Source organism: Mesoplodon densirostris, chromosome 1, assembly GCF_025265405.1.
Source record: "Mesoplodon densirostris isolate mMesDen1 chromosome 1, mMesDen1 primary haplotype, whole genome shotgun sequence".
Lineage (NCBI taxonomy): Eukaryota > Metazoa > Chordata > Mammalia > Artiodactyla > Ziphiidae > Mesoplodon > Mesoplodon densirostris.
The window spans coordinates 104,337,965-104,361,978 of NC_082661.1; the positions used below are offsets into that span (position 1 = coordinate 104,337,965).

The 24,014-nt window shown below is 58.1% G+C and overlaps 1 protein-coding gene across 1 annotated transcript in view; it reads left to right on the forward strand.

Annotated features, from left to right (window-relative positions):
- Positions 1 to 1,154: 1,154 nt before the first annotated feature.
- SH3TC1 (SH3 domain and tetratricopeptide repeats 1) overlaps positions 1,155 to 24,014 on the forward strand; it is a 28,464-nt gene continuing 5,604 nt past the window's right edge. The window contains exons 1-14 of the mRNA XM_060089318.1: positions 1,155 to 1,188; positions 3,506 to 3,633; positions 4,980 to 5,085; positions 5,829 to 5,975; positions 6,584 to 6,764; positions 7,574 to 7,650; positions 8,495 to 8,690; positions 11,720 to 11,853; positions 13,553 to 13,591; positions 15,419 to 17,164; positions 19,741 to 19,921; positions 21,042 to 21,192; positions 22,846 to 22,968; positions 23,653 to 23,803. Of these exons, the coding sequence (XP_059945301.1) occupies positions 1,170 to 1,188; positions 3,506 to 3,633; positions 4,980 to 5,085; positions 5,829 to 5,975; positions 6,584 to 6,764; positions 7,574 to 7,650; positions 8,495 to 8,690; positions 11,720 to 11,853; positions 13,553 to 13,591; positions 15,419 to 17,164; positions 19,741 to 19,921; positions 21,042 to 21,192; positions 22,846 to 22,968; positions 23,653 to 23,803 (3,379 nt within the window). The 5' untranslated portion in view covers positions 1,155 to 1,169. The remainder of the gene's footprint in view (positions 1,189 to 3,505; positions 3,634 to 4,979; positions 5,086 to 5,828; positions 5,976 to 6,583; positions 6,765 to 7,573; positions 7,651 to 8,494; positions 8,691 to 11,719; positions 11,854 to 13,552; positions 13,592 to 15,418; positions 17,165 to 19,740; positions 19,922 to 21,041; positions 21,193 to 22,845; positions 22,969 to 23,652; positions 23,804 to 24,014) is intronic.

Here is a 24,014-nt window from a genome sequence, read left to right on the forward strand (position 1 = left end):
GGGTGAAGAGGCTGCAGTGAGGTTCTGTCGGAACCCCAGGTGTTTCCAGATCAGATCCCCTTTGATCTGAAGGCCCTGATTGCTCATCCCATTGTACAGATGAGAACCGAGCAGGGCAGAGACGAGTGTGTGCGTGGAGGGGCCTGGCCAAGATGCAGACCGGGAGCTGGCTTCCCGGCGGGGGACTGGGGGCAAGGACAACCTGCAGAGGACTGGCCTCACAGGCCAGTCAAAATCAGGATGCAGCCCCATCTGCCGCAGACCCCGAGTTCCCCCTGGGCTGTCACCTCCCCTCTGTGGTCAACAGAGTAAAGGCCGCCAAAGAAGTCCACATCCCAGTCCCCAGAACCTGTGCACACACACACACACACACACACACACACACACACGTTACCTCCGCGGCCAAAGAGACTTTGCAAAGTGGATTAAGGATCTTGAGGGCCTCCCTGGTGGCGCAGTGGTTGAGAGTCCGCCTGCTGATGCAGGGGATACGGGTTCGTGCCCCGGTCTGGGAGGATCCCATATGCCGCGGAGCGGCTGGGCCCGTGAGCCATGGCCGCTGGGCCTGCGCATCCGGAGCCTGTGCTCCGCAACGGGAGAGGCCACAACAGTGAGAGGCCCGCATACCGCAAAAAGAAAAAAAAAAAAAAAAAAAAAAAGGATCTTGAGACGGGAAGATTATGCTGGGGTCAGAATCACAGAGAGGTTGAAGATGCTGTGCCTTGGGGATGGAGGAGGGGCCACGAGCCAAGGAATGCGGACCCCTCTGGAAGCTGGAGAAGCAAGGACACAGATTCACTCCTGGAGCTTCCAGAAGAAAGGAACCAGCCCTGCCCACACCTTGTTTTGTCCCAGCAAGACCCTTCTCAAACCCCAGAACAGCAGAATAACACTGTGTTGTTTCCAGAAGCCTCTAGGGTAGGGTAATTAGTAACAGCACAGTAGGAGACTCATAGCCTCCCGACCTTGTTGCGCTTTGTGACCCTGGAGGAAGGGTGTGAACGGTGGTTTATAGGGGTGTGGACATACCTTTCTTCTGGAAATACCTGGGGGCTGGCGCCTGTAGCTGAGAGTTGCCTGTTCTCACCTTAATCACAGGAACCTGTTCTGATACAGATGCTGCTGCCCCTGGCGTTTCTCCACCGGCTGCTAGGCCCTCTCCCGGCCAGATGGGCTCCCACCCCACAGGTAGATGTCCTGGGCGCTACATCGTGCGTCGGGGTTAAGTCTGGGCTGGGGATGTGAATGTGGGATCCCTGGGCGTCCCCCCTTCCCTCCGGCCTCACCCATCCCGTGGGCTTCTGGTTCAGGAGCGTCTAACCCAGGCTTCTCTAATGTGGACGCCCTGCTTTAAGGTCACCCTGAATGTGGAGGAGAGGCTTGTTAAACACAGATGCCTGGGTCCTGCCGGGTTCTGATGCAGGGAGTCTGGGGTAGGGCCCAGGACTCTGCATTTTTCACTCGGGGACAGAAGGCTGGGGTTCGCCTGCACGTGCAAAGGCCTTCCCTGGACTCTGTGTTTGCATCTGCCCACACAAGCGGGGGGCGTGGCCCTGGAGGCCTCACGCAGGGGAAGTGAAACCCCAGGAGGGACTCCCTGGGGGGGCAGGGGGATGGCAAGGGCCCTCGGGAGAGGCATCGGGGAACTGCTTCCAGGGAGGGGCTCCGAGGACGGGACGGCGGAACTTCCGCAGGGCGCTGATGGGCGGAGGGGGGCAGCACGAAGCCCCTAACGCTGGAGACCCGACCCCCAAGACCCAGCTGTGGGGGGCATGTAGCCTCCAGCGTTGTTGGCCGTCCATCTTTGCAGTGATAGCCGCCCGTCCTCCAGCTTTTCCTTCGGGTAGGCAGCGCTGCCTGTGGTCACTCGGGATGACCAGGACTGTTGAGCAATGAGGCAGATTATTATGGGATTGACAATTCAACCCCACCCTCTTACAGGAGCAGGAGGGGTCACTTCTTAGAACTGGTTGGGAAATGCTGGCCTGGCTTCCTGCTGGGGGAGGGGCCTGATTCCAGATCCCAGATGTGCCCCTCTGCCCCGGCCCTGCCCCCCAGGAGGGGATGGGGATGTTTGCTCGAGGGTCCCCTAGCTGGAAAATTCCAAGGCAGGTGCAAGGCTTATTCAGAGGGTGTGAGGAACCTCTCTCCCTCGCCCTCTCCACGTTCTGTCCCTCTTCCTCTCTCCCTCTCTCTTCTCCCCTCCCCCTTCCCATCCTCTCCCCTTCATCTCCCCTCTCCAGTTTTGGAACAGCCCAAGATCTGAGGATCCCTGTGGCCAGGAGGCCTCTCAGGGGGACGGGGTGTGGGTGGGCAGGGGACATTTGAGCTGGAATCCAATCATAGGGCACCAGCCAGGCCAGAAATTGGTCTGGGAGAGGGTGCTTCAGGTGGAGGACACGGTGAGTGCAAAGGCCCTGGGGTGGGTTGGGAAGGGGATGCCTCGATGTCTCAGGGGAGCAGAGAGGCGGCCACAGGCTGGAAGGGAGGGGGAGAAGAGGTGGGGCTGTGCGGGGCGAGGTGAAGTGCAAGATGCTCCAGGCTGTGCCTGGAAAGGTGGAAAGGACCCGCATTTTATTCTTCCTGAGATGGAAAACTCCCGGGACTGTGCTGTCTAATACAGTAGCTACATGTGGCTGTTTATGTTTAAATTTAACTTAAATAAAATTAAAAATCCAGTTCTTCAATTACACTGTCCACATTTCAAGAGCTCAGGGCCCTATGTGGCTGGTGGCCACTGTGCAGGACAGTGCAGAGAGCAAACATGTCCATTGCTGCAAAAATTTCTGGGGGACAGCAATGCCCGGAGGGCTGAGAGCCAAGGCGTTCCATAAGCCAGAGCTGGTTGTGAGGGGACCCTCTGGCCCTCTGTGGAGGGACCATCTGGAGGGAGGGCCAGGGCTCAGACACTGCTCAGGAGGACCTATGGGGCGGGGCCATGGTGAGGGGTGAGCATGGTGGGTTTGGCCTGGTTTTACAGGTGGGTCAGTGGGGTGCACTTGTGGACCAGCCAGTGGTGTGTGAGGGAAGGAGGTGTCGTTGGTCTGAGCGGGACTGGGGATGCGGTCCTTCTGGAGATGGTAAAGAAAGGAGGACCAGCCAGGTTCGGGTGCGGGGGGCGATGAAGGGTTCTAGGATGCCCGTGGGGAGTCTGCTGGAGTTTGGATGCCCCATTGGAGCCCAGGCGTGGAAGAAGTCGGGGCTGGAGGTCACTGACTTGGGACCATTTGCTGAATGCCTGCCCTGTGCTGGCCTGTCCTGGGGCTGTGACACAGCCCACTTCCTCCCATCTCTGTAAGATGTGGGTAGCACGTAATTCATTTACCACCAAAGAAACTGGGCCTCAGGGGAGAAAAGCACCTGTGCAGAGTTCTCACAGGCAGTGCACGTGGGGTGTGAATCCGGGTCCCCATGTTTGTGGGCGGGGGCCCTCAGGAGAGAGAGAGCACCCCACAGAACTGGCCTGGGCCAGGGAAACTGCCCACCTTGAACTTTCCCCTTGCAGACCTGACTTTGCAGCTGTTGGCTGTGCAGAGGAAAAGCGGATTGCCCGACCCCAGTCTGCAGCAGGTCCTGCGGGGCCGGCTCCGTCTTCTGGAGAATGACAGCTGGGAGGTGGCCCGAGCTCTTGGGGTGAGTCTGGCTCCTCGGGGGGCCTGGGTGGGCAAAGGTGCAGGGGATCCACACTTGTGAATGGGGTGGAGGAGGACTGCTCGGAGGAGAGGGCAGTGGACCTAGGAGGAGGTCTGTCCATGATGTCCAGACCTTACCTGATGGTGCCACCACCAGGGTGACTTGTCCCCCGTCTGCTCTCCTGGCTGTCTGGCTCCAGGGACAATGATCACACAGCCCCAGACACACGTGGGCTACCACTTTCTGAATGCCCCAGTCCCTTTCTCCATGGACACCCCCACCCTTCTAGGATTTTTAGTCTCTTCATAGGGGCAAAAAGGACTGCTGTGAGTTGATCTTATTCTTTCCTTGATTTGTTGGTGACTGGCCTCGTGCAGATGGACGGTCTGTCAGGAGGTTGGTGGGGAAGGAGGCTGAGCTGGGTGACCTCCCCATGGCAGAGGTCCTGGGGCTTAGGGTTGGGAGGCCACAACCTGACCTTGCACTCAGCCTGGCCTGACCTTGGCTGAGGTCCCTTAGCCTCTGTGAACGCAGCTTCCTCAGCCACATACGGGGGATGCTTAGCTTTATTACCCCACGGAGGTGCTGTGAGGACCTGCGAACAGCAGGCATGGTGCACCCAGCACGGTGTTCTGCAGTGGGGCTGCCCCTGTGATGTCAGTCCAGGGTGCGTGCTGGCTCTGGGCTGAATCCCGGCTGTCCCAGGGTCAGACCTCGGAAAGGAACCGGGACCTTATTTCTTAATCCAGATGGAGATGAAAATAGTACCCTCTCCCCCTTGGTCAGCGTCAGCTGGTGTCACTTTTAATGCCCCAGCACCATCAGGAGTGTTCATGGGATGGGTGTCAGGAGAGGGGATGCTGGACCTGCCACAGAGGGTGCAGGTCCAGGGCATGGAGGCTGTGAGCTCTGGGAAGGAGTGGGGCTGGGTACAGCCCTGGGGAGCCACAGCTGGCTTGAGAGCAGGAGAGGAGCAGCTTGGTTGTAAAGGAATCAGCTCTGTGCTTGCTGTGTCCCTATCAGGGTCACTTAAAAAATTAATTAATCAATTAATCTGTGCCAGGCCTTAGTTGCGGCACGCGAGATCTTCGTTGCAGCTTGCGGGATCTTTAGTTGCAGCATGCAGACTCTTAGCTGCGGTATGCATGTGGGATCTAGTTCCCTGACCAGGGATCGAACCCATGCCCCCTGCATTGGAAACGTGGAGTCTTACCCACTGGCCCACCAGGGAAGTCCCGCCAGGGTCACTTCTGCAAAATGTTTCTACTGCGTGGCTCCGTCCTCCTGATGGGCAGATGCCCCAAAGCCACTGGGACTGTTTCTCATTTCTGTTTCTTCCCCATAAGGAGCTATCGGCCAGGCTGCTGTCCATCCACAGTGACCAGGATCGGATTGTGGTGACGTTTAAGACTTTTGAAGAAATCTGGAAGTTTTCCACCTACCACGCTCTCGGTAAGGCGGTGACCCTCGCAGACCCAGTTATGGGGATGCTTGTCACACACCAAGCATTTTATGTTATCAGTCGGGGCTTTAGACTAAGTTAGTTCATGATGGCCTCTCGGGACGTCACCTGTTCTCAGTGAGGTTGTGATGGGCGGAGTCGCAGATGCACACGGGTCTGAGCGCGACTCACCCCCAGGGCAGCTGAGCTCTCACTGGCCAAGCACAGACCAGGAAACCCTGTTTCAACCTCAACCCAAGTGCTTTCTTTCTGAAACATTCCCTGTTCTAAGGGAGACTTGGACCGTCTAAGTGTCTCTCCTGGGGAAACTTGCTGCCCCACTCCCAGTCTGAGGGCTGAGGAAGTGAGAAATTAGACTCAGAATGACAGTTTCTTCTGCCCCTAGAGCAGGGCTGTGCCCACGCCTGCAGCGTACGTGATCTCCTTGATCTCCCATCCCATCTCATAGAAGAGGAGACCGAGGGTTCTAGAAGAAGTAACTAGACCCCGCCCGACCTTCCCAGGGCACAGGGAGGCAGATGAGTTGTCCACCATCATGGCTGGTCCTCTCGCAGCCCAGATGGTCAGACCTATGGCCTGACCAGGTAGTGGACAGTACCATGAGTCCCCAAGGGCCGGGTGGTCCGTCTCCCTGGGCTTGGTCGGCGCAGGGCTCGGCCAACACCCAGCCAATGAGGGCTTCCCTGCCCCCGGCCTGGATCCCACTGGTAACCAGGGCTGTCTGCTTCCCCAGGCTTCACTCATCACTGCCTGGAAAACCTGCTTGTGGACCAGACCTTCTGGCTGCTCGAGCCTGATGAGGACCAGGAGACGACCATCCAAGTCCACGTGGACGAGGAGGCCTTGAAGCTGACTCACGAGAGCCTCCTTTTCCAGGAAGGTGAGCGCTGTGCAGGCGATGGTAACCTTGGTCAGCTCCTCGCTGGGCTGGGGACGCCCCGGGGCTGCAGGCAGCAGAAGGGCTCTGGAGGTGCCGGAGACTGAGGGCACTTGGGGCAAGGAAAAGCCCTCTCCAAGAAATAACAGAAAAGGGGTTTGGCCAGCGCCCCCCTAAGCCCTAGTTCCTGACCAAGCTATTGCTCTAAGTACCTCAGTGGCCTCACAGTTGGGCTCTGAGGCCACAGCAAACAGGGCATTAGCTGCCTGTCCTTCCCCAGCCACAGAGCGGACAAGAGGAAGCCACTGCGGCCGGACTCGTCGGTGGTGGTCCAAGCAGGAAGGGCCCTTGGAATCACATGTCAAGCCCCTCATAGCCCAGATAGGGAAACTGAGGCCCAGAGAGCCTGAGGCTGAGCCACGCTCCAGGCAAGTCCCGGTAGAGGGGGGACTCCAGCCCAGGTCCGGCCTCCAGTGTCTTTCTGTGGATGCAGAAACTGGGGTGGGGGAACCCCTGCAGGTATTCCTGGTGGAGAACAGGTAGTCCCGCCTGCAAACTACAGCTGTCCCTGTGCCCAGCCGCCTGAATGACCACCCTCTGCCACTTTGAAGGGCCTTTCTTTGTCCTGTGTCCTGACCACCATGTGAGAGTGATGACTGGCCTCCAGCCCCTCAGGCAGGCTTCGGGGTTTCCACAGGCAGAGGCGGCCCCGGCAGTGGACTCTTTGGCCCCCAGCCACAACACGTCGTCAGAGGAGGGGACAGCAGTGGAGCCTTTGATTGCATTCCACCAGTAGGTACCGACCTTTGTTTCTCTGCTTCCTGTGGGTCCAGCGTGCTCTCCGGCCTCCCGGAGACTCCCCCAGGCCCGGGTCCAACCGTAGGCCAAGGCGGGTAGACGGGGACCGGTGTGAGCCCGAGGCAGACCTGGCCACGACCCCGTCTGCTATTTTCAGTGTGTGGCTTCAGCAAGCCAGTCCAGCTCTCTGGTCCTCAGGGCTGCCACCTGCATAACAGGACAGTGATACCTCCCAGCAGGGCTGTCCTGGGATGAGATGGCCTAGGAGTGTACAACATGGGGCTCTGGCTTCCTGTTCTAGCTTGTTCTGGAAAGCTTTTGCGGGAGCTACATAGCCTGTGCTCGTAGTAAGAGAGCACGCAGGGATCTGTGCAAATAAGAACCAACGCAGGGACAGCCTGGGGAAGGCAGGGACAGGTAACATGCAAGCTCATGCTCATGTGCTGAACGTGGGGCATAAACTTGGCTTGAGCTGGCAGCCAAAGCAAAGAGAGAAACTACATCTCCTCATGTTCAGTGTCTATGAAATGACAGTCCGTGGCTGAGGTTCTCTCCCTGGGTGATGGAGGGAGGTCCCCGATGATGCCAGCGTGAGGGAGGGCAGGAGGCACCTGGACTGGGGGGCGTGGGGCATGGCTGGAGCTGAAGGCTGCACACGTGGGTGTATGTGTGTGTGTGTGCACACACGTGCAGTGGGGGCAGGTGGTGGATTTCGCTCGGGTCCCTGGGGGCTGTTGATCTGTCCAGCCTACACACAGTTTCAATCCACCCTAAACCTAAAATCCTCTCTCATCCCACTCCAGGTGGGCTCTTAGGGTCCCCTGGGACCCCATCAATGACTCCATGGGTGGACCTGTGATGCCAGACATCCAGCCGATGGGTAAATATTTCCACTGGCCCTCCTCCCCTGGCGAAGAGGTGGGTGAGGAGGGGCAGGCACCAGCATTCCCGAAGCTTCTGCGCCCACCCTGAATCCTCCCCAAGGCAGATAAGGAAGCTAGACTCCCCTCCAGTTCCTGAGGCAATAACAGAGGCTCAGAGAGGCCCACTGGCTGGTCCAAACTCACACAGCACACGGGGAGGCCAGGCCGGTGTCCCTGGTCACTCCGCCTCTAGAGAGTAACTTCCACACCCTATTTGACCAGCACTTCTGCAACTTCTGCTCTCTTTCTGGCACTGGGTCAGACACCTCGGAGGACCCTCAGACGGTGGAGGTGGGGTGGGTGGGCAGGACCCCAGCTGAATTCACCACGTGTGCAGATGGAGGAATGAGAGGCAGGGGTCTTGTTTAGAAAAGATGGCCTGGGTCCCTGGTTCAGTGCATTGGCTCTGCCCCAGGTTGCTTGATGTCTGGATGGCCTGTGGACCTGTTAAGTGGACATAAGGCCCCATGGGAGGACATTTACAGCTGGATTTACCCTGGGTGGGCCCTGGCCTTGGAGGCCGACAGCCCTGGGCCAAGTTAATCAACATCCCCAGGCCTCAGTTTCTTATCCTCAGCGTGGGGATAAAGAGGCCCCCCGCTTCAGGTACCGCATGGATGTCCAGCCCCTCGTGTGCGGTAGCCCTGCACCCTGGCTAGGTGCTAAATCAGTTCCTCAGCAGGATGGCGTGTTCTCTGGCCGGGGACACCACCCATGTGGCCGAGGGCCGCCCGTCTGACTGCCCACCCACCCCCCGGCCCTATCCCCCCCAGCACTGACCATGTGGCCTCCTTCCTGCAGCTGTGGGCCTGGCCTCGGCCGTAGTGGACTGCCAGGGCTCAGGGCCCGAAGAAATGACCTTCCGAGGCGGTGACCACATCGAGATCCTGGGTGCCCAGGTGCCTGGCCTGCCCTGGTGCCTGGGCCGGCATGCGGCCTCCGGCCAGGTCGCCTTTGTGCAGACGAGCCTCATCAGTGTGCAGGGCCAAGCGTCTGAGTGAGTGGCTGAGGCCTCACCCCCCTCTGACTCCACCCCCTGCCCCTGTGGGAACCCTACCCCGTCCACCTGCTTCCCAGGTGACAGATCCGCAGTGTCCTGGACGGCACCTCCTGCCCCTCCCTAGGCCCTCTTCCTGGTCGTCACTCCCACCTCTGTCCCCAGGGCCGGGCCTAGCCCAGGGCCATCCCACTGTCCCCAGGGCATGACTTCAGCTTCCTGTCTGGACCCCTCCTGCCCTTCCTCTAAGTGCTGCCAGGGTTGGTCCTTGAAATACAAAGGTGTCCACGTGCATGGGTGTCTTGGGGCTGCGGGGACAGCACCACAAACTGGGGGCTTAAAACAACAGACTGGAGGCCAGACGTCCAAATCACGGTGTAGCCAGGGCCGAGCTCCCTCTGGGGGCTCCACGGGAGGGGACTTCCCACCTCTTTCAGCTCCTGTGGCTTCAGGCGGTCCTTGTGGCCGCATCACCCCAACCTCTGCCTCTGTGTTCACGTGTTTTCCTCCCTGTCTGTGTCCTCTCGTCTGTCTCTTGTAAGGACACCAGTCATTGGATTTAGGGACCATCCGGATAACCCAGGATCATCTCCTCATACCAGGATCCTTGACTTGATCACACTTGAAAAGATCCTATTATTTCCAAATAAGGTTACCTTCTGAGGGCCCAGGGGGACATGGATTTGGGGGGGACGTTATTCAAGCCAGTACACCCTGCCATTCCCCTTCATAAAACCCTTCGAAGCTCTGGGCCTGTCTTTCAAGGCCTCTTGCAACCCAGGCCCTGGTCACCCCCAGTTTCAAAGGCCACCACTCACCATTGTGTCACCCTGAGGTCAGCGTGCTGGTTGGCTCACCCCTTCTAGAACGGCTCTGGGTTATGCGCCTCCCTCTACGTGAGATGTCCCCTCCATCCCGACCATCCCGTTTTCCTGGGGGCTCTCGATGGACCCCAGTCTCATCTCCAGTGGCTCATCCCTGGGCGCACCCTTCCTGGCTGTGCTCTTCTCCCCGTGTGACCTCCCCACCCCCATCCAGGGAATTCTGAGCCAGGACTGTCTGGTCACCTCCAAGTCCCCACTGCCTGGCCCTGGGCAGCAGCAGGGGGGTCTTGAGAGAGTGGTCAGCCGGCACAGCTGTGTTCTTGACCTTTTGTTGTTAAGACCTCAGCCCAGGAGTCAGTGTAGAGAAAGGACCCTTCACTGGGTGAGCATCTGCCCCTCGGATGCATTGTGAGATGCTCGTCCTCAGGGCCCCACTAGCCCTGACATCCCGTCTCATTCTTGTCTGGCACCTCAGACAGACCAACGCCTCCCAAACCAAGTCTCAGAGGCCACTTTGGCTTCATGACATGTCCCACCAGTCACTCTGTTTCCTAATTCAAGTGTCTGTCTGCTCCATGGCCTCCTGTTCATCAGAAGCTGTTTGAAGCTGGGCTGGGCTCGGATGCCCAGAGCAGCAGCTAGACCCAAGTTTCCCAAAGTGTGTTCCCCCCAGGGCTCCATCTCAAACTTCATCAGTGAGGATGTGCTTTCCACATGCCCTGGCTGGTGGTCCACAGGGATTCCCAGCGCAAGGAAGGTACCCAGAGTCTGAAACTTTTCTTTCTCCTGTTGAAATGCATTTTTCACACTTGACCTCCAGACAACACTATCAGCTGTTGTTCTGTGGGACACGCTTTGGGCACCCTTGGTCATCATCTCTGGGGAGACCACAACTGCTCAACAGATGTCTGGGCTCCATGTGACTTAAACATGTCCTGAGCTTGCTAATGGGCTGAGCTGCAATTGCTGTGGGAATGAGCAAGTCTGTTTTGCCCTCCCTTAACCAGAAGGGTGACAGGGCCCAGTGCCATTGGTCCTGTTTACAACTGGAGAAGCCCTAACAACTTCCCTCATTCACTCAACAAATGTTTACTGAACATCTTTCCTATTCCAGATATGAGTCTTTTATCTTTTGTTTATTGAACATTCTGGTAGCTATTCATTTCTTTTAACTTTATTTTGACATAATTTCAGACTTAGGGAAAAGATGCAAAAAGGGCATAAAATTCCTTAATGTCCTTCACCCAGTTTGCCCAAATGTTGACGTTATGACATTTACTTTCTCCTCTTTTATTTTTTACTTTTTTTTTTCTGAATTCTTTGGGAGTCAGTTGCAAACACAATGTCCCTTTACCCCTAAATAATGCAATATGTGTTTCCTGAAATCAGGACATCATTTGCATGACCACAGCACAACTGTCAAAATCAGGAAATTAACATTGATAGAATCCTATTTCTGCAGACCTTAGATTTTACCAATTTTTCCGGTAATTCCCTCTATAGCCAAGGAAAATTCCAGACCCCATGTTAGTACCTGTCTGTCTCTTTAGTCTCACTTCCTTGATCTGAGACAGTTCCTTGTTCTCTTTGTCCTTTAGGACACCGACACTTTTGAGGAATACAGGTCTATTTTATCGAATGTCCTACAATCTACCCTAAGGTTTTCTTTAACTTCTCAAAAGAGCTCCCTCTAAGTTCTGAAGTACGTTTGAAAGTTTTATATTTTGCTGGTAATTTAGCCCTGTAAGCAGAAGTTGCCTCCCCCTCCCTGTCTCCTTCCCTTCCTCTGTTCCTTCCTGTTTTCCTCTCCCTGACTTTTCGGAGCACACACATGCCCTGAGCTCGTGTTGTGTGAGGCTCTGTGTGGAGCTTACAGTGTGGAGCGATCAAGTCTGCCTGCAGCTGTCACGGCCGGCCTTGCAGGGGAAGGAGCATTTAAGGTGGTGCTTTGAAGGCTGCCCAGGAGCTCACCTTCCCAGGATGCTGTGACCAGCTGCATCTGTCGCAGCATTTCCTGCTTCTGGGCGTCTGCCTCTGGCCAGACAAAGCAACCTTAAGGGCAGGGTCTATTTTGTTTTTATCTTGGTGTCTTCACTGCTCGGCACAGGATAGGTATGCAGGGACCATCTGTCAAGTGAGGGAGTGGAAAAGGGTCTTTGTGAAATCTTGGAAATGAGCAATCTAAATGCACTTTATTTTTTCCAGCTTGGAAAATGTGATTTTTCTCAGTGAAGAGGAAAGGTCTTTCTTCAGCAGCGAAGGACGCTTTTCTGAGGAGGATGCCAGGCAGCTACTGAGGAGGACGTCCAGCACAGACGTTTGCACTGTGTACAGCTTGGGTAGGTGTGCGGGGTGTTGGGGGGTGCTCCTCCCGCCCGCCTCGGGATGACTGCAGGCCCCTCTCAGGACCCGCTGCTCATTGCACCTTACAGCCCATGATTTAGGACAGTTTTCTCAGGGCAGACTTCTGGAAAGACCATGAAAGGTGCAGAGCTTTCCCGTGGCTGAGACCCCATCAGCCCTATTCGGTCAGCACCGGGCTCTGTGAGTTTGGACTGTCCATTCAGCAGAGCTTTGGATGGATATGGCTTCACCCACTGTTCACAGCGGCAACTCCTCCTCCCCCGCACCCACCCCGCTTCCCTTCCGGAATGTTCTGCTTCCTCCGTCATGCCACAGTAATGAATGCCAGAACCTGGGCTCTTAAAGGTGATCAGCCAGATGCTGTCACTGCCTGCCTGGTAGGTGGGGACATGCCGGGCCAGACACAGAGGAGCCAGGGTAAGGGGCCGGGAGATGCAGGAAAGTGGGCCTGAGCCTCCCAGCTGCCCGAGGGTGGGCCTCAGCGAAGCCTTTTCTCCCCTAACTCCAGGTGCCAGCCTAAGGCCCCCTGCTGCACTGGGGCAGGGCCAGCGTGCGGGCCCCAGGCTGCAGTGCAAATCGTAGATGAAGGAAGCGTGTCAGCAGCCACAACGAAAGGAAATGCAGCAGAGGGGACGGTGCTGGAGCAAACTTACCCCTAACTCCCACGGGTCATGGGGACGTAACATTACAGCTCATTCCTTCATTCCTCTGGATGGAGATAAATGCTCGCATGTGTACACAACCACACAGATATATGTACACACATGCACACACACTCACATGAATACATACATACACATCCAAAGCCATACACGTACACATATACCCACATATCCACAATGTACATATACATACGCATACACTCGTGTGAATACATACATACACATCCACACACATATGTACACATACGTGTACCTATGTACACATATCCACATATATGTGCATATGTACACACACATCTTTTCTGCCTGCTGGCTGACACGTGTTATAAGGCTTTTCCTGCCAATATTAGATTTAAACTTTCAAGATCCCACAAATCAGTTTTTCTTCCTAAACAGGCATACTTAAATTTGACCTTGGCATATCAGGCTTAAGCCAGCCTGGCACACGATTTCTTCTCTTTCTGAGGAGGCCGCATTGGGACCCTCGTTAGTGGGGTGTTGTGGGATCCTCTTGCCGGATGCTGTGTAGTTGACAGCACTTCACACTTCCCATGTGTTTTTACAGCTCTTTTTCTCCTTTGGTTTCTATGGCAACGCAGTGGGCAATTAGTGCCAGCCCATTTTCAGGAGGCGGGAACTGAGGCGCAGGGGAGCACTGGCAGTGGGAGAGGAGGGGGTTCAATCCCAGATCTGCCGCCCTGCCCCTGGGAGAGCTGACGGGATCAGGGGGGAGTGCGTCCCCTGTTCCCAGAGCGGGAGCAGCAGAAGTCAGCAGCCTCTCAGGGAGGATGGAGTCCTGCAGGGGTGGACACATCCCTATAGGGCGGGCACACATCCTGGAAGATGTGGCTTCTCGGCCAGTGCCCCACCCCACCCCCGGCCCAGCCCGTTTCCCCTCAGGGAGCTGGTGTCACGGATGTTACGATTCTGGTGCGCCCCCCACCCCCCGACTTGGCCCTGGGCACAGAGGGTGCTGGCCGGAGCGTGATGCTTTCTTTCTCTCCCTTTTCAGACACAGAAGAAGCTGAGATGGAGCAGCAGAAAGAACATGGTATGTTCTTCCCACACGGCCTGGGGTCCCTCCGGGCATGGGGCTGGGCCTTGGGGTGATGCTGGACAGAGGGCACGGAGCTGGGCCTGGATGGGTGCTGGCCACGGACCTTACTCCTCCATGGGGGAGGGCTGGAGGGGGGACGTTGGATGAGGTGGAGGTGAGGCTCCCCTTCACTGCCGCAGCAGGTCCCCAACAAACGTGCCAGCCCCCCCGCACTGTGCCCATGTAGGGAGGGTGACCGCTCCATTGCCAAGCCCATGCCTGGTCCCCCTGCACTGTCCCCAGCAAAGATGGACCATCCTCGCCATTGTCTGAGCTCATGCCTGGTTCTGGGTGCCTTTCAGGTAACCTAGAACAGCTGAAATTTGCCCCATGCCTTGCTTGGAGGGGTGAAGGGGGTGTGGAGGCTGCTGAATTTGGAGCCTTATGTTGGAAAAGTCTCTTGAGGATCTGCTCTTTCCTGTGGGGGGCTGGTTCAGGGAGACCCCCTCCTTCTCCCTCCACACTTCCTTTCCCCACAGTAGGGGGTCAGAGTCAGGGAGAGTCTGGGGACACAGGTGCCAAGGACCCTTTGAGATTCCCTGGGGATGGGATCCATCTAAGCACAAACACAGAAGGACCACTTTGGGAGGTGGTTCAAGAGGCCCGGAAGCCAGCCCCCCGGGGTCCCAGGGCTATTCCAGGGCCCTCCCTCCCCGCCAGACCCTCTGCAGGCTTGTCTTCGAGGAGGATCAGCTGTCGGGGACAGGATAACCAGGGTAACGTGGGAAGGTGCCCTGGGGAGTCCACTCGCCTCCGCTGGATGCAGTCGTTTCTTAGCTAATCAAGTACATGGTCAAGTCGCACATTTGCCGCTCAACCATATTTAATTTTTTAAATTCCTAGGCTTTACACACTAATAGACAGCTTTTTTTTTTTTTTTTTTTTTTTGTGGTACGCGGGCCTCTCACTGTCGCGGCCTCTCCCGTTGTGGAGCACAGGCTCCGGACGCGCAGGCTCAGCCGCGGCATGTGGGATCTTCCCGGACCGGGGCACGAACCTGCGTCCTCCGCATCGGCAGGCGGACTCTCAACCACTGCGCCACCAGGGAATCCCTAACAGACAGTTTTGAACATATTTTTCTATCAAGTGAACTCGAAACAGAAGAGTCTTTATATCCTGGTTCTTTCCTTCCAGACAAATTCCCCTTCAAAGCCCATGTTTTTGCAACAGGAAATGTAGCTTGTTTGCTCCTGGAGGCTGGACATGCCTCCGGGCGCTGAGTCCATCCAAGGCCAACAGTCCCTTGGTGGGCAGCTGTGGGCACCTCCTTGTCCCCAGGCTCTCCGGCACTCCTCTTTAACCCTTTAGTGACCATGAGCCTCAGATTCCCAAACCAGCCAAGATGAAGGGGGAGCCCCGGGCTCTGGAAGCCATTCCCAGTGTTTCCTGTCATAATGACCCCCATGCTAGAGCTGGGCAGATGGACACACAGGCCACTGTCAGTTCTGTGGGTGCTTTTGAGCTCATGCTGGTCAGCAGATCTGATTGGCTACTGATTGATTTCATGGGGGTTCCTCACCTGGCTGAGAGGGAAGGACAAAGGCAAGGAGCGTTTCTCGATAAAAGCTTGGCCAACCTGCTCCGTGTCCTCCCAGCAGTCACTCCTACTGCGATCCCGCACCGCGCCCAGCTCTGCGCTCCACAATCCACAGAAATCTCAGACGCTCAGGGCAGCCCCGTGGGAGAGGTGACAGGAACCCTGCGACTTGGGGAGGGACGTTCCTGGCCCAGCCTGGACTCAGGTCACACTCTAACCCATGTGGGCATTCTGGTCACTTGCAGAGATGCCCCCGCCTTGCCTGTACCCAGAGCCATGTGAGACCCTGCAGAAGGTGAAGAATGTCCTAGAACAATGCAAGTCCTGCCAGGGCTGCCCCAAGGAGCCAACGTCCCTGGGTGTCCACGGGGCATCCAGTGGTGTGAACTCGCCAGACACCAAGTCCTGCCGGGGCTGCCCCAAGGAGCCAGGGTCCCCAGGCGTCCATGGGGCATCCAGTGGCATGAGCTTGCCGGACACCAAGGAGCCCTCCTTCCGCCTGGACGCCGGGGATGCCCGGGCTGACCCGGAGGCCCTGGGCTCCCTGCTGCTGTTCCTGGACAAGCCCGGCTTCGAGGCCGGCTTCCAGGGCCTGTATGACCTCTCCCCGCCCGAGCTGAGCAGCGTGTTTGGCAGCTTCACCGATGAAGAGGACCTGGCCCGGCTTCTGGCTGAGGCCCGGGGGGTGGCCAAGAAGGCTGGGCTGCCCATGGCCCTGGCCAGGCTCTGCTTCCTGCTAGGGCGGCTGTGCGTCCGGCGGCTAAAGCTGTCCCAGGCCCGCGTGTACTTCGAGGAAGCCCTGGGGGCGCTGGCGGGCCGCTTCGGAGACCTCGTCCTGGTGGCGGCCGTGTACACCGGCCTGGCCGCCGTCCACCTGCGGCAGAGGAACAGGGAGAAGTGCGCGCAGGTGGTGCCCAAGGCCTTGGCCCTGCTCCTGGGGACGCCCGGCCACGTCGGCGGCTCCGAGGCCGAGTTGGGGCTCCTGAAGCTGGGCCTGCGGAGGGCTATCGGCGCCTGCAGCCCGCAGGCCGAAGCCCGGGCCTGCTTCCTGCTGGCCGAGCACCACGCCCGCCGCAAGCAGCCCGAGGAGGCCCTGCCCTTCCTGGAGAGGCTGCTGCAACTGCACGGGGCCTCAGGGGCCCCGGGCGCCTCGTGGCCCGTAGACTGCTACCTGCTGCTGGCGGACGTCTACAGCCGCAAGTGCCTCCCGCACCTGGCACTGAGCTGCGTCAAGGTGGCCTCGCAGCGGGCACGGGGCTCGCTGGACAGCGCGCTCCGGAGTGCGGCCCTGGTCCTGCGGGGCAGCCCCCAGCTCCCCCGCCTCCCTACCCAGCTCGCCCCCTACCTCCTGCAGGCCCTGGCCTCCCCGGCCTCGGGCGTGGGGCGGGCACTGCGCGGCCCCATATACGCCAGCCTGGCCCGGCTGTACAGCCAGCACGGGCGACAGGGCAGGGCCATCGCCTTCATGACGCGGGCCGCAGAGACGGACGCCCAGATTGGCGGCTGCATGGTCGTGGACCGCCTGGTGGCCCTCGCCTGGTTGCACGTGCTTCACAGGCAGATCCCGGCAGCCCTGGACATCTTGGAGTCCGTCCTGGAGGCGGGGGTGGCCGCCCTGGACCAGGAGGGCGTGATCGCCAACATGGTAGCTATTGCCCTGAAGAGGATGGGCAGGACTCGGCAGGCAGCCGAGGGCTACTACCGCGCCCTGCGGGTTGCCAGGCGTCTGGGTCGCCAGCGGAACAAGGCGGTGGTCCTGGCCAACTTCGGGACCCTTTGCCTGCAGACTGGTGCCAGCAGGCTGGCCCAGCACTACTTCCTGGAGGCCGTGAAGGTCTTCTCGCGGCTTCCCAGTGAAGAGTGTGGCCCAGACTTCACCCAGGTGCTCCTGCGGCTGGGTCACCTGTGCACCCGCAGGGCCCTCACTCGGCAGGGCAAGTGCTACTACGAGTGGGCCTTTCTGGTCGCCGTGGAGACGGACCATTTGGAGAGTAAGTGTGGGGCACACTGGCTTCCTGGAAAGAAAGAAAATACGTTTTCTTTCCATCTCTGTTCAGAACACACCTGGGGTTTGCGATTCAGAGGCGAGCGGTGGTTTTTGCACTGACAATGCCGAGTACTGGAAACCAGCAGATGTTTGCAGACGCTTTGAGGGTGTCCCACTCTGGGCCAGATGTCACCAGGGCAAACGACTCATCCCGGTTTGCCTGGGACCGTCCTGCTTTGTGCATTGAAAGTCCCGAGGCCGGGAATCCCGGCAGTCTCCGACAAATAGGCGGTGGTGACCCTGGACGTAGCCCAGGCCAGGTGGGGGCAGCCGTGCCGAGGAGCCACCTGGGCCTTGAATGTTGGGTGCTTTAGCTGGTGCTGACATCTCCCAACAGCCCTGCACACCTGGCATCTACCCTGCACAGAGGGTGCAGGGCAGTTGCTTCATCCAACAGCTACTTGTGTGAATACTCCAGGCTCTGTGCGGGGCTCCACCTACAAATGGACCCGAGTGGTCCTCACTGGGGGCTGGTGGCCAAGCATGGGAAACAGATGCCTGGGTCACAAGAGCCACAAAAGCAGGAGCTCAGCTTAAATATGGGCAGCATCAGGCCTCAACTCGTGGGTCGGGGCAGTCTGATTAGTCTGGGACTTGAGGGACGAGGAGGGTTTAGCCAAGCACGGGATGGGGGTCTGGCAGAAGGACAGCCAGTGCAAAGGCCCTGGGGTGAGTGAGCTGGGCCACACAGGGAGGTGCAAAGTTTGGAGTGGGAGGGTCAGGTGGAGGGGTGGTGAGAACCTCAGGTGGGAAGCTAGGCAGGGGCCCCGGAGCCCATACTGTGGTTTGGTGTTTTTCCTGAGAGTGCTGGGGAGCTACTGAGGGATGTAGACCACTCACTGAGGCTGGAAGGGGTCCCTCTGGACCTCCAGAAGGAACCAAGAGCTGGGTGCCTGACCCTCCCTCTGCCCTCAGGCAGGTCCTGGTGGTGCTCATCAGTGGAACGTGCCCCCCCCACCACTCCGTGTGCCTATCAGAAACCTCCTTTGGCCCACCTCCCCAAACCTGGGCACTGGGGGATTCAGACTTGGGAATGCAGAGCTGAGGGACCCAGAGGGTCCTGTTGTTTGCTCCTCCCCCATATTGAACAGTGAGGAGACTAAGGGCTAGGGTGACACCCCAGGGTCACTCAGTGCTTGGTCTGGCTCCTTTTTTAGCCCCTTTCAGTGGTTTGTGTCTTTCTAGGATTTGTCCATTTCATCTTGGTTACCTAATTTGTTGGCAGACAATTGTTCATAGCATGCCCTTTATTTCTGTGAGATCCGTAGTAATGTCCCCTTTTTCACTCCTGGTTTTAGTCATTTTCATCTTCTTTCTTTTTTTTCTTGGTCAGTCCAGCTAAAGATTTGTCAATTTTGTTAATCTTTTCAAAGAACCATCACTGGGTTTCATTGATTTTCTCTATCTTTCTATTCTCTATTATTTTATCATTTCCACTTGAACTTTTATTTTTCCTTCCTTTTGCTTGCTTTGGGTCTAATTAACTTTTCTTTTTCTAGTTTCTCAAGGGGGAAGTTTAGGGTTTTGATTTGAAATTTTTATTCTTTTTTTGACACAGGCATTTACAGTAATAAAGTCCCTCTAAGCACTGCTTTCTCTGCATCCCCTAAATTGTGGTATGTTGTGTTTTTATGCTCACTCACCTCAACTATCTTCTAGTTTCCTTCCTTGACGCACTGGTGATTGAGGAATATGCTGTTCATGTCTACAGATCTGTGAATTTCCCAAACTTCCTTCTGTTACTGATTTCTTATTTCATTCCATTGCACCTGGAGAACACGTTTCCCATGATTTCAATCCTTTTATGTTTACAGAGAATAGTTCTGTGATCCAGCCTCTGGTCCGTCCTGGAGAATGTTCGTGGGCACGTGAAGAACACGTGTTCTGCTGTTGCTGGGGACATGTTCTGTGGTCTGTTAGGTCTGGTTGTTTCGCCGTGTCGTTCAAGTCTTCTCTTGGCTTGTTCATCCCCGGCTCATTTTTGATAGTGGAAGTTCCCAACGGTTCCCAACCCTCTGGTTTTAGGAGAGGCAAGTATGGCTGAGGGCTTGGAGCCCGGCTTCATGAAGGAGCATCGGCTCTGGAGTACCGGAGCTGGATTTGAATCCCTTCTCCACCGCATGCCGTGTGCTCCAGCTTTGAACTCAGCTTGCCCCTCTGCCACAGAGGGGTGTCGGTGATCCCTGCCTTGTCCGCTCAGTGTGAGGGCAGCCCCTGTTTGGCTGGGAGGAGCTTTGTGAAGCAGAAATAGCACCCTGGTGCGGTGGGAGAGCCTGGCCAGGACGGCCCAGCCTGAGGGTTATAAAAGTGGTCGGTGCTGCCCCTCGAGCCGCTGTGACGTGTGTGGCCTGGCCCTGTCTCGAGATGCTCGCCAGCTGTGTGACCTTGAGCAGGACACTCAGCCTGTCTGCATGTGCAGTGACCCCAGCTCACAGAGGCGGGCACCCAGCAGGAGACTTTAACCCTGCAAATGTTGCTGTGATGCATGATGGGGACCTTTTCCTTTTGTCTCCCACCCAGGCCAGCTGCACGCCGTCCAGCGGCTGTGTCACTTCTACAGCACAGTCATGCCCAGTGAGGCCCAGTGCGTCGTCTACCATGAGTTCCAGCTTTCGCTGGCCCGCAGGGTGGCAGACAAGGTGCTGGAGGGGCAGCTCCTGGAGGCCATCAGCCAGCTCTACCTGTCCCTGGGCACCGAGAGGTGAGGGCTGGCCCTGGGGGTGGGAAGGGTGGTGAGGATGCTGGACCACCGTCCTAGGACAGCCCCTCCTCAAGGGCCATTTCATCCCTTAGTGTCAGGTGGGCTCTGAGCCAGCAGGCCTGGTCTCATCCCCAAGGGAGGCAGAGCATGTGTTTCTGGACCCTTCTTCCTGCCGTGGTGGCTTCTGGAAGCTGACCCCTGTCTGTCCTGAGTCTTTTCTCGCTGGCCCAGCTCTGGGCGAGGTAGTATGGTCCTCGTCTGTCCCCTCAGATGTGAGGACAGCAGCCACATGTGCCCAGAGGATTCTCATCCACTGGAGACAGCTGACTGTCCCACCTGCTTCCCTGGGACAGGATTTCAGAAACACATGTGAAGAAGCCCACCCAGAGCATCCTGACCGGGGGTGGGTGACAAATGGCTGGACCACACAGCCTGCAGGCTGGCAGAATCTCACAACACCCCCTCCAGCGTGGGCGCTCCCCGAGGGCAGGGAAGGAGCCAGGTTCCCCAGGACTCAGGAGATGTGCCAGTCTTGGCCTCCGCCCCTCATCCTCGGGCCTCGGTTTCACAGTAGGACCAATGGGCCAGCGACCTAGATTGATGCTCCACAAAGTGGGGACCCCGGATCAGCAGCCTCCACCTCGCCGGGGCGCTGGTTGGAAATGCACATTCCCAGGCCTCACTCCAGACATCCTGAGTCAGCAGCTCTGGGAGCAGAGCCCTGCGATTTGTGTCTGAACAGCCCCCTGGGTGGTTCCAGTGCTCCCTTGGTGTGAGAACCAGTAGCCTGGACGATCTCTAAATTTCTGCCCAGTGGCCACAATCCCTGCTGCGTCTGGAAGTGACATGGGCCTGTGTCTGGGGAAGTGAGGCAGACAAACAGCACACTCCTCCTGCCCTGTGGCTGCCTGTTTCCATCCCAAGGGCCTCCTTCATCTTTGCTGGACAAGTTGCTGTATGTTCATCCCGGATCTCCCAACAGCCTGGGAAGGGCAGGCTCTTTTCCTGCTCCTGATGTTTCAGGTCCACGGTCACCAGACGGCCCTGGGGAGAGCCCCGTCCACTCCACGCGGGCGGCCGGCCTTGGAGACCTGTTCTGACCACCCACATCTAATTCCAGGGCCTACAAATCCGCGCTGGACTACACCAAGCGCAGTCTGGGGATATTCATCGACCTGCAAAAGAAGGATAAGGAGGCATACGCCTGGCTGCAGGCGGGGAAGATCTACTACATCCTCCAGCAGAACGAGCTGGTGGACCTCTACATCCAGGTGCGAGGGCTCTGGGCGTGTGCGCGCCGTCACTCACCCACCCGCCCACTCATCCCTAAGCCACCGCATGCCAGGTGCCCACGCCATCTCCCGCCACCCCAGACCTCCAGCATCTTCCATATCCAACTGAGCTCTGGGGACAGAGGCTCCGGTGACAGTGCTCCCGACTGTGTTGGTAACACAGCAAGTGCTCAATACACGTGCAAACGTTGTGCCCACTCAGCTGACACTCAGAACTTGCTTCAGCAGCGCACGGCATTTCTCCTTAAAAAACACATTTATCGGGCTTCCCTGGTGGCACAGTGGTTGCGAGTCCGCCTGCCGATACAGGGGACACGGGTTCGTGCCCCAGTCCAGGAAGATCCCACATGCCACGGAGCGGCTAGGCCTGTGAGCCTTGGCTGCTGAGCCTGTGCGTCCAGAGCCTGTGCTCTGCAATGGGAGAGGCCACAGCAGTGAGAGGCCCGTGTACCGCAAAAAAAAAGTGGGGGGCTTCCCTGGTGGCGCAGTGGTTGAGAATCCTCCTGCCGATGCAGGGGACACGGGTTCGTGACCCGGTCCGGGAAGATCCCACATGCCACGGAGCGGCTGGGCCCATGAGCCATGGCCACTGGGCCTGCGCGTCCGGAGCCTGTGCTCCGCAACGGGAGAAGCCACAACAGTGAGAGGCCCGCTTACCACAAAAAACAAAAAACACATTTATCACAGAAGCTCCGTTTTTTGACAGTTTCTCAAACATGACGTGATTTGACACAAATTGAGGGACCCAAGAGCCTTGTGGGTTTTTTCCTTTTTGGGCACCTGCTGTGTACCTCCCCTGGGCCAGGCAGGGGTTGACGAACCAGATCAGGAGCTGGCAGCTGGTGGAGGGTGCAGCCTCCTCTATAAGCAATGCTGCCTGGGGCCAGGGCTGCGACACAGAAAGGAGCCGGGGGTGCACTCGGTCAGCCTGGGGTCACGGAGGCTGTTTGAATTGTAGGGCGGTGGTAGGCATATGGGGTATTCCTGCACCCGGACTCATAGGTGCAAAGGCCCAGTGGTGCCAGGGGGTTCAGCAAGGTCTGGGCTGCAAGCCGCTGGGTGTGGCTGGACTGTGGACCAGGGCTGGTCCTCTCAGTCACTCGGCGTTTTTTTCTGAGCACCTACTATGCACCAGGCACGTGCGAAGCCCTGGACGCAGCAGAGGAGCTACAGCCTCAGTCCTCTGGCGGGAGAGACAAGTGGACATGCGGTCGGGTGTCTCTAAGTGCTCGGGAGGGAAAATAGGTGGGCCCAAGGAGCCAGGATTTGGGATCCCCAGGTGAAGCCAAGCAGAGGCTGCTGTGGTCTGGGCATGGCCGGCGGGATTTGGAGGCTGGCTCTGAGCTCTGTCCCAAGAGACTCCCCAGCCCACACGTGCCGACTCCTGGGGCCTCAGCTGGAAAGGCCTCCTCCTGGGACACAGGGCTTAGATGATTGTCCTCATGCCAGCAGGTGACGAGGGCCCCGCATGCACAGGGACTGAGGTGTATGAGAGGAAACAGCCCTCACTCTGTGTCGGTGTGATAGAGGGTCCTGGGCGGCCGGCAGGTGGCTGTGAGCTTCCCCCAGTGGGCCCGGCCACCTCGCCCTCCTGGGTCACTGGGGGTCCCATAAGAGTTTGCATCCCCACAGGTGGCACAGAACGCGGCCCTGTACACAGGGGACCCCAAGCTGGGGCTGCAGCTCTTTGAGGCGGCTGGAGACATCTTCTTCAATGGGACCTGGGAGCGGGAGAAAGCCGTGTCCTTCTACCGGGTGAGCAGCTGCTGTGGGTCCAGGTGGGTGGGCCTCAGGAGGCATCCCTCCTGGAGGCAGGTCCCCCACGCACATGTTTAGTTTCCCAGTGGTTTAGTCAGAGATGATCTTGGCCCCCATCCCCAGCCTGGGAGGGACAGAGCAAAGATGGACCGTCGTAGGACATGCATCCCAGTGATCCAAACAACCCTGGGATGCGGGGACTGTCCCCATTTTACAGATGAAGAAACAGGCTCAGAGAGGCACAGGGGTGTGCCTAAGGACACACAGCACATCATGGGGAGGACCCGGACCAGGGCCCAGGTCTGCACGTGCCTGCCAGGGAGGGCAGCTTCTTCCCGTCCATCTACCCAGCTCGTGCGTGTGGCTCAGCCCCAGGGGACAGATAAAAGTGGCGTATTTAGAGCCTAGAGGGGTGTTGGACCTTCCTGGTCAGGGGCCCATCACCCAGGAGGGTCAGGGCTGGTCTGAGTGTGTGTGGTGTAGCTCGATGGGGCAAGGCTCACACCCAGCTTGCTCATGGCCCAGTGACGCTGGGGGTGTCACACCACTCTGAGCTGGCCTTTCCCGGGGTGGGGGCAGAGCTGTGTAAAGCTCCAGTGGGTTAGTGGGGGCTCTGAGGAGGGTACCGGGCCTGGCTGGCTGCTGCGGGTGGAGGCCTGACCCGCCCGCCTGTGCTCGCAGGACCGGGCGCTGCCCCTGGCCGTGACCACGGGGAGCCAGGAGGCCGAGCTGCGGCTCTGCAACAAGCTGGCAGCACTGCTGGCTGAGACGGAGGCGCCGCAGGAGGGCCTGGAGTTCGCCCACACGGCCCTGGCACTCAGCATCACCCTGGGTAAGCCGCACCCCGGGCCCAGGGCCTCCACCTCTGAGGTCTGAGTGTGGCCGCAGGTCTCCCGGGCTGCAGGTGCCTCTCCTGCGGGCCAGGCTGCTGAGACGGGCAGCAGCGCACCGGCCCCGCCCGCCTGCCCGGGGTCTCAGGAAGCGCCGCAGGCTGGACGAGCAACACCAGCTCTGCGGCTCCCTCACCGCCCCCCACCTTGCTG